Here is a 10,362-nt window from a genome sequence, read left to right as displayed (position 1 = left end):
AGGATCTGAGTAGAAGAAGGTTCCTAGCACGAGGTTATTCAATAGATAGTTGTTGATAAAGCAATCAATAAGACCAAATTGCTTACAAGGGACCAGACACTTATTCCCAGAAGAAGAACTAGCATTTCTATGAAAGATGCCAAATCTAAAACCAGGGTCATTCTAACGTACAATAAGCAACATAAGGCTATCAGGGGTATTTTAAAACGTAATTGGAACCTGGTACCTAAAGACCCGGTAATAGGTGCCGATTTGGCACTGGAAGGTCGAATGCCACAGTTAAACTTCAGAAAGGCTAGATCAATGGGCAATTGCTTGGTGAAAAATGATCCTGAAATCAAACCACCATCTAATTGGTCATCAACACAACAGAGACATGGCTGCATGACAGTGCCGGCCCAGACATAGCAACCGCACTTCCCCCTGACTATGCCATAGTCAGAAGAGACAGGGAAGGTCATACAGGAGGAGGAATCGCTATCATATTCAAGCGGGACATTATATGTACGCTTGAATCAGTCCCCATCCCTGACTGCGAAGCAGCTTCGTTTAAAATGTGTCTTAACCCTAATTTTACGATCTCTGGCATCTTAATATACAGGCCCCCTGGATATGCCAACATCTGGGCTGCAAATCTGATAAACTACATTACTCCCTTTTTTCTTGCCTCTAAAAACTTTACTCTGCTGGGGGACCTAAACCTTCACTTGGATGATCCCCTTAATACGGCCTGCACGAACTTACTCGACGATCTAGCTGCATTACATTTAACCCCAATTAACACTGGGGCTACCCACAAGGCGGGGCATCTGCTTGACCCCGTTTTCACAAACATCCCTCAACTCTCCTGGCTAGACACAACTCCGATTTGCTGGTCAGATCACTACCTTATTCATTTTTGCTTAAAATTACCTACATCACCGATTACAAACACCATTCGGCCCTCATCTATGAGAAGGAACTGGAAACTTCTAGATGTGAAGGAACTTAATCGTACTCTAGAAAGCCAGCTTCCAGGTCCAGGCACGGACATGGAAAATATTGCTCTGCCCACCCACTCCTGGCTAGAAAACGCCGTCGAAAGATGTCTTCCCCCATCCCAAGAAAAAAGCAATATCCACCGCCCCCCGGCTCCTTGGTTTAATGATTCCCTAAAAACCATGAAATCAAAATGCAAAACCCTTGAAAGAAATTGGCGGAAAGATTACGCTCATGATAAAAAAATCACGTACCACAAAGCCAGGAATGATTACCACTCAGCCTGCAACAAAGCCCGAGCCCTTCATGTGGCCAAAACCATCAATACTGCGACAAACAAAGCGAAAATGCTATTCAACACGGTAAAAAACCTCGCAGGGGAAAAAACGGCAGCTTCAGCTCGACCCTTGGACAAAAAACAATGCCAAGATCTTGCCTCCTTCTTTAAAGAGAAAATCGAGAATATCATCTCTGGCATTAGGAGTAACCTCCCCACCCATGACCTTGGTGAATCAACTCCCTTCTGGCCAAACGACATTAACATCATTGAATCCTGGCCTCCTTTTACCATAGAGTCATTAGTCTCCACCCTCAAAACTGTTAAATCAGGTTCCCCTTGTGATCCGGTACCCACTTCTATTCTTAAAATCCTGGACGTCCCTGCTCTGTCCACTATTGCTGAAACTCTAAATTCTTCTCTTCAACTCGCAGTAGTGCCCTCAATGTGGAAACACGCTATGGTCAGTCCACTTTTAAAAAAACCCACTGCAAACCCGGAGCTCTCCTCAAACTACCGGCCGATCTCCCTCCTCCCTATTTTTTCAAAATTGTTGGAGAGACATATTCACTCTGCCCTCACCTTCTTCACCGAAGAAAACGGTCTTCTCCATCCCTCGCAATCTGGGTTTAGGGCCGGCTTCTCTACTGAAACCGCCCTACTAGGAGTTACCGAAAACATCAGGAGACTCCTGGACGAAGGCCAGACAGTCGCACTCATTTTACTAGACTTGAGTGCGGCTTTCGACACCATCTCCCACGCCAAACTGCTGGCCACCCTGGGGAGAAATGGCATCAGGGGCGATGCACTAAAATGGATTGAGTCCTTCTTGTCACAGAGAACCTTCCAAATCACATCCCCAATAGCCTGCTCGGATAAAATGAGCGCCCCCCATGGAGTACCACAGGGCTCCATCCTAAGCCCTCTGTTTTTTAATCTCTACCTCCGGCCCTTGGCTGATCTAGCGGATGAATCTGGCCTCACCCTCATGACATACGCTGATGATTCCCAAATCATCTTCTCCCTGTCAGAAGCAAACCCACTTCTTCCATCTCGCCTTAATCAAGGTCTCCAAAACATCTTCAGCTGGATGTCCGCACACCAGCTGAAACTCAATGGAGACAAGACCGAGGTCCTCCTTTTGGGGAAAAACAAAGACCTCTGGAACGCTTCTCACTGGCCCTCTGAGCTCGGTTCCATCCCTACTCCCGCCACTCAAGTTAGAAATCTGGGAGTCATCATCGATAACACCTTGTCCATGAAGCAGCAGGCAAACAGAGTGGTAGGCCTCTGCTTCACCATCCTAAAATGGCTAAGGAAGATCCTTTGGATGTTGCCCCTCGACACCCAAAAGTCCGTAGTCAATGCACTTATTACATCAAGGATTGACTACGGCAACATTCTCTACTTGGGCTCAAACAAAGCTGTCATTAACCGATTACAAGTGGTCCAGAATTCAGCGGCTAGGCTACTCTGTAATATCCCAAAAACCTCCAGTGTGTCCAGCCACCTAAAAGACCTACATTGGCTCAGGGTGGAAAGCCGTATTAGGTTCAAAGCCCTGAGCTATATGTTTAGGATCAAATCTGGTACCGCCCCTAAATATCTCCAAACCCTCGCCACTCCCTACACTCCGGCGAGAGCACTACGCTCGCAAAATGCTGCAAACTTTTCCATCCCAAAGTTCAAATTTGCAAGAATGGGAGGTAGATCCTTTGCTGTCATAGGGCCCACACTTTGGAACAAACTCCCCCCCATATCCGGAAAGAAGACAGGTATAACATCTTCAGAAAACAGCTAAAGACCTGGCTCTTCCAGAAATAATCCACCATCACTTACCTTCCTTCATAAACTTGCTTAAATTCTGTCATCGGCGCCGGGAAACCCTTGTTGGGTAGCTGCGCGCCATACAAATGCAAAAAATAAAATAAATAAATAAAATAAGGGATTTTTTAAGTGTGCCACGTGCAAAGTATGTAAGTTTGCTAAGAACAAAAAAAAATATACCACTCCCTTTTTACCTCAACCGAAGTGCATCACTAAGCGAATTAATTGTAAAACTGACTATGTAGTGTACGTGCTGGAATGCTCGTGTGCACTGAGATATATAGGCAGCACGAAGCTGCCAGTGCACAAAAGAATTCTCCAGCATTTACGCACAATCTCTAACAAAGATCAAGCTTATCCGGTGGCTAGGCACTTTGAAACTGCACATGCAAGTAACCCAATACATCTAAGTTACTATGCCATTGACTGTGTGCCCCCACTGCGTAGGGGTGGTAATAGGGAGGGAGCTCTTCGCCTTTTGGAGACCAAATACATTCTTGAACTTAATACCAAGTCCCCGTCAGGGCTAAATACCACTGAGGATTTATATACATGTATTTAATATGGCATCTTTACCCTGATGTATATTGTATAAATTGTCTGAGGTTCCTGCTTTATTTAATTTATTATAGATCAATCTCATGAGCTATTTCCAATGTTTACACATCATTCTTTTTTTCTTTTGATTAGGGGATGTGTGGTTTTTTTAACATCTATATGGATTACAATAATCACCATCATATTTTATCTTATTTTGGGATTTTCACATTTTTTGTTATCACACTTTTTTTGACATTATCTACTCTCCTTTCCGGATGGTTAGGAGTTGATAGTATGGGTTCGGCTGTTTTTGAATAGATCTAATAATGATGCCTGTACTGCCCACTTGGGCCTAATTTTTACTTTAGGATGAATTAATTTTCGCCTATTGTATTAGACAGTACTTTGTACTCCAAGTTTTCTTTCTGTACAACTTGACTGGGTTTGTAGGACCTGTTGTAACAACACAATGAGATACTTGATTTTAATGTTGTATCTTGCAGTGCAATATTTAAGCATGTTTACACTTTAAACTTTTTGTACGCATGATCTTTTTAGAAACCCATTTAATAATCCATTTGCCCATTTATTAGGATGGCGTTTGGTACTGTATGAAAGCAACAATGTACTCATATGGTTTACGTAATAAGTGTTTTTTTTATATATACTTTTTTATATATACCTATTTATATATATTTATTTGTATATATGTTCCAGGTCTATATTGTGTTTTAACTTGAATTGCATTTATGCAGCAATTTATATCACACTCAGTCACATTTAGTATGTATTTGGAGTACGTTAGTCTATCTTCGTTATTTATCATTGAACAGAGCAGCTGACGTTGATTTTAAAATTGCACTGGCACTTTAAATAGGTCTAGCTTCATGCGCAACGCGTCATGTGATCAAGGCCCAGGTGGGGCTGAAACGCGTCATGGCGGCGATGTAGGGTGCTCATTAAATAAACTTATTTGCACAAAGAACTAATTGGGTCCACGAATATTCATCTTTCCGGCTGGATTGGATGTTTGGATGAAATACTGTGATATATATATATATATATATATATATATATATATATATATATATATATATATATATATATATATATATATATATATATATATATTCACTGAAAAAACCATAGGTTATAGACCATATATAGTTAGGAATTAGCATTTAAAAAACCTTATTTTACTCACACAAAACCATTAAAATTCCATATATAGTTAGTTGCACTAACTATATATCGCGCACCCGCAATCCACTGCTGATGATGTCACATATTACATCATTCATGACATGGTCAGTGACATCACTGATGACATCACTGATGACATCTCAAATGACATCACTGATGACATCACTGATGACAACATCCAGTGACTGTATGTTTCTGTAAAGTTAAAATATGTCTTACATATTGAAGAATGAGTGGATGTATAAGTGTCTGGATGAAGGATTTAGTAGGTGCATGACTGACTGTATAAGTGAGTGATTAAATGTGTCTCACTGAGTGCATGGGTTAGTGACTAAACTGTCTTAATTTGTGCATCATTATGTCTGTTGTTCTGTAAACTGCTGCATGTGTTGATCAGTAGCTATATGAGTAACTATATGGGTTATTGATTGATTGCCCAAATATTTGTATGGGAGACTGAGTGTGTGTGTGGCTGGCTGGGAGGTGTGTGACTCTGTGCAGATCAATGTGTACTTGTATCAATGATTGTATAAGAGAGTAATTATGTGTTAGTATATGTTTCAAAATGTAAGGTGCTCTATGTTTAACTGTATAGATTAGAAAATGGAAGTGTGATTGATTCTTTACAGGACTGACTAGGTGTGTGAGTAACTCCATGGATGAGTGACAGAGTGTGAGAGTCTGTATAGGTGTATGAGTGCATATGATAGTGTTGTAAAGATGAGTGATTGTATGTATGAATGATTGTATGGGTAAATGAGTGAATGTGTGTGTAAACATAGGAATCACTGAGTGCGTATGTAGTAACTAGTATTGGTGTGTCAATGGTTTCAAAAATTATACTCTGTATTTAACACTGGGTGTAACAGAGGTTATATTAAAGTGTGAAGAGATGCATTGTATTGTCACATGAATGATATCATCAGTGATGTGGTCATTGATGTCAAATGAGATGTCATCAGTGATGTCATCAGTGATGTCATTTGAGATGTCATCAGTGATGTCATCAGTGATGTCACTGACCATGTCATGAATGATGTAATATGTGACATCATCAGCAGTGGATTGCGGGTGCGCGATATATAGTTAGTGCAACTAACTATATATGGAATTTCAATGGTTTTGTGTGAGTAAAATAAGGTTTTTTAAATGCTAATTCCTAACTATATATGGTCTATAACCTATGGTTTTTTCAGTGAATTTTCAAGGTTTTGTAAATGCTAATTCCTAACTATATATGGTCTATAACCTATGGTTTTTTCAGTGAATTTTCAAGGTTTTGTAAATGCTAATTCCTAACTATATATGGTCTATAACCTATGGTTTTTTCAGTGAATTTCAATGGTTTTTTAATAGCAAATATCATAAGCTGTCGAATGTCAAGTACGTGGTAAGAATTTTTTTTTTCGTGTTTATGCACACTGATCTGCTTTGATTGCTGCCCCCCACCCCTCATTTCTATTAGGAGTACTCTCTCTTTGCAGATAGTGAAGGGTAGTTAACGCAGCCCTTTCCCCCTTTGTAATCCGTCGTGCCTGCTTCTCTCTCCATTTGATTGATTGTTCTCTTTGGTTCATTCTCTATTTACAAACAAGCACAGAGTCGCAATACTCTGTTTAGTCTTTGCAGATAGCGAAAAATCGTGTAAAAAAACAAAAGGAATCGAGCAAAATCAGTAGGCCACTAATGGGATCTCTTTTGACCTCGCTAAAATAGAAACATTAGGAACAACCTGTTGAAAATAGCAATGCGTATGTATATAAGCGGCGTTCATTTGTGTTCACAGTACCCCTTGTTGATTGTTTCAATCGAGCATTGAATTGTTCGAAGTTAATTCTCTTAACGATCTTCTCTACCTGCAAACGAGGAAGAATAGGAATATTCTATCTCCCTTTGCAGATAGTGAAGGGTAGGTAACGCAAGCCTTTAACACGTCGTACCTATTTCATTCCTCATTGATTGATTGATTGTCCGAACATTGACTGTTTGGGAATTAGTTCTTTTTGGAGGTATTCCCTGTTTGCAAATAAACGTAGGAAAATCTTTGCAAGTAGTGAAAGGGTACGTAATGCGGACCGTTCTCCCCCGTTGTAATCTGTCATGCCTATCTACTCCCCACTGATTGATGCACCTTTTTCACCCGGACCATTTACTAGAGATACGTCATCTGGCCCGACCAGAGAGCACCCCTAGTGAAAAGGACATATGCAATAATAACGAAGTGATCACTGTATCCTGTTAACAGAAACTTTACCATGAAACAACCTGGAAAGAAAAAAATAGGAAAACGAAAATCAGTAGGCCACTGATGAACATGAACTTTTATTAAACAACGAACAAAGAAACGATAACATAACGTAATGATAAAACCTATTAATGTCCTAGAAACAAGAAAACGTTAAAATATGCCAGTGGTGAGAGACCAGAAAAACAGTAAGAGAAACCAAATCACCCCTCGCTGTCCCACCGCCTGCCACGCCAAAAAAATCGATAGACTAGGGAAAATGCAAGTCAGTAGAACATCCACCCCCACTCTGGAAACTTCCAAGGTGGGGCAGGGTTCCGGCTACGCCCAGCCGGGAGCAGCCCATATAAGGCAGGTCCTGCTGCCACGCCTCGGCCAGGAGATCCTAACGTAGGGTGTAGCCGAAGGAGAGGCCGAGGCCAGCGGGACCCGGCCAGGGGATTGCCTTTACAACGCTGAACAGTTGCAGGGGGGGGGAATGTCTCCTCGACCCTCCCCTCTCTCTCCCAGTCCGGCCGCGGTGGCCCTTGAGAGTTGCAGGTAGTCCCGCCACATGCTCTTCCGGTCCGACCACCAACGGTCGGGGGGCCGAGGCCGACGGGATCCGGCTGCAGCCGATAAACCAAGAAACCCGTTCATGGGGCCAGAGCCAGGGGCGTCCGGCCGACATCCACCGGAAGCCCGGCCCGAAGACGGACGGGACACTTCTTTCTTTTATAATGGCTGCGACAACACTGGGGGGGGATGTCTTGCACATGCCTCCGACCCCCCCCTCGTCCTCATCGCCTGGTCCGGCCATAACAAATCTCAAGCGAGACGCCGTGGGGTGCACTGGGAGGGAGAGACGGTGCGAACAGGCCTCTCCCGCCTCCCCAGGTGGAGACTTCCCAGCTGCACCCTCAGCGCTCCAGGCGGTGGCATCCTAACAACTACAGTGCTGCACAGTTTCGGAACGACCTAGATAACGGTTCTTCCACTGTGGCCATGCTGCAACGTCTCGCCCGGCAGGGTGGAGCCCGTCCGCTCATGTGACCCCGCGATCGCCGGTAGCTGCCGAACTCTCAAAATGGCGGTCGACCTGGCAAGAGCGGGCCCAACATAAAGAAATGGCCCGGTCACTGGTTGACTCCACCACCGTAGTCCTCCACGACCTTGAAGATTCTAGAGGAGCCGCGGGAGTCTCCGACCCCCGATGGGGAATGACTGCCATGATCGCCCGTGGAGTGACGAAACTGTATCCGCGGGACGTCGGCGCTCCCATGCTGGCGCCAGCCTCACTTTGAATTACTACAATCCTGCAGACCTCACTTCCGGTGAAAGCACAGTGTGACCCGGTAGGAAAAATTATTGCACCCCCTCCCCTTTTTGACTGATAGTTCAAACCACCGATCCTTTCCTTTGCCCTTTTAACGGAACTTTGGACTGCCTCCCCCTCTTTTACATTTTCTAGAGAAAACAAAACATTAACCACTACATTAGCATAGCAGTTGACACCAGAACTGTTTTCAAATTGAAAACCAACAACATCTTCAACAGAATCCTTTTTGTTTCTGCTGTGACCCTGCTACAGCACAGGCATTGTCCCCAGCAGTAATTCTGCAATGCCGGTAAGAATAGCTGTGGTGCCTACTGGACTCACTCACCCCCGCGGCGCCCCACGCCGTTTTTTGCTGGGCGGCAACTTACTAGACATCACTTTCGTGCCATCTAGATTTCAGCGCGTTCTGCTGCCTTGGAACTATTCGCACAACAGACCGCTACTGACAAGAATATTTCATTATTGGTGCTGTCAATTTCAATAAATCTATTGGATAATTAAAAAGAAATTGCCACGGTCTCTTCGTTGTTTAAATGTTTTTACTGTTTTTGTTTTGTTGTATATATTTATATGTTATTAAAGTTTTATATTCCTACTACTTTGTTGGAGTGCTATATATTTTTAATGTGACACATAATTGTAAAAACTTTGATGTACAAAGAGTCATTCCTGGAATCTTCCGCTTCAGGCTCGGTCCCCTCCCCAATCACAATACAGGATGGTTTTCAGATAGTAGGAACACGTGTGGTGTGACGGATCTCATCGAGTGTGGGCCTTGATCTACTATAACTCCTTTGAAGAGGGGTGATTCTTTACAGCTGGGGCCATAAACTACATCTGCAGGGCTAGCTGATAGCCTGGACAATCGGACACAGAGAAAGAGGAGTGTCAGAGGGTGCGGTAGTGAATAGGGCGAAAGGGAGGTGTCGGGCGGGCACAGAGTGTGATTCTCAGGGAAGAGCAGCGCAGATGGGGGGAGGTTTATTGCCCATGCATAAGACAGAGAGCGGTGGTGACCAGTGCCTGGGGGAGATGCTTACGAGGGTGAGGAGCCATGCTACGAATCGACAGCGTGCAGAGAGTGGGTCTGGTCAAGACATCTAAAATGGCTGCCGTGCACGACAAAAGTGTGGCATTTCAAAAAAGGCAAGATGGCGCAGACAATGTTTTTCAACACTTCCTCATTTCCTTCGAATCGAACGTTAACAGACGTTGGGGCATATTACCAAAGTTAAGCGATATTTATCGCTAACGATGCTTACCAACCAATTTTTTACCACTAAGCATCGTCAGAAATTATCGAAGATAAACCTTACTATTATCAAGGTTTATCGCAAATGCGATAATAAACGGCCGCAATGCATGAATATCGCTAAAAACTCAGCGATATTCATGCATTACCGAGCTAATACTCTTAGCCATGTTATCCACCTCCCATTGGATAACATGGCTAAGAACTGCTCAGGGCAGGTGTTACTTTTTGGAGATATTCGCGCTTAGCGCGAATATCTCCAAAAGTTGGTAATAGGAGATAGATATCTTGCATGTTGTAATGCAAGTTATTGTGGTATATGGAACTCATACCATAATCTCTCAGGAAAGCAGAAACTGATCCTTTTGGGACCGCCTAAAAAGGCCTAGGGGGTGAGGAGTACTCTACTTTGCCCCCTTTTCACGTTCCGAACTATTTTATTTTACTCTCTTCTGTAATTACACAAAATACCAGCGATAAGATGCATCGGAGACACACAGTGAGAGAAAGGAGGCCGGAGATGAAGAAGACATGTCAAATACACATTGGAGATAATATAGTGGCAGAAGGGAAGTAAATATGAGTAAACTTACCATGTAACATAAAAATGTTGCACTCTATACTATAAGTCTCATTTTATACTACAATCACTTCGCTACAACCTCATAAATTAAAAATAAAAATGAATAATGTCTCAAACAATTTTTGATTTCTAAATATAA

General features: G+C 43.0%; 1 protein-coding gene across 1 annotated transcript in view; it reads right to left on the bottom strand.

Moving 5' to 3' along the window:
* Positions 1-201: 201 nt before the first annotated feature.
* The window catches only part of LOC144828003 (uncharacterized), a 50,795-nt gene continuing 40,634 nt past the window's right edge, over positions 202-10,362 (bottom strand). The window contains exon 3 of the mRNA XM_078686150.1: positions 202-258. Coding sequence (XP_078542276.1) covers positions 202-258 — 57 coding nt within the window. The remainder of the gene's footprint in view (positions 259-10,362) is intronic.

Source organism: Lissotriton helveticus, chromosome 4_1, assembly GCF_964261635.1.
Source record: "Lissotriton helveticus chromosome 4_1, aLisHel1.1, whole genome shotgun sequence".
Classification (NCBI taxonomy): domain Eukaryota; kingdom Metazoa; phylum Chordata; class Amphibia; order Caudata; family Salamandridae; genus Lissotriton; species Lissotriton helveticus.
This window is presented reverse-complemented; position numbering and strand designations above follow the sequence as displayed.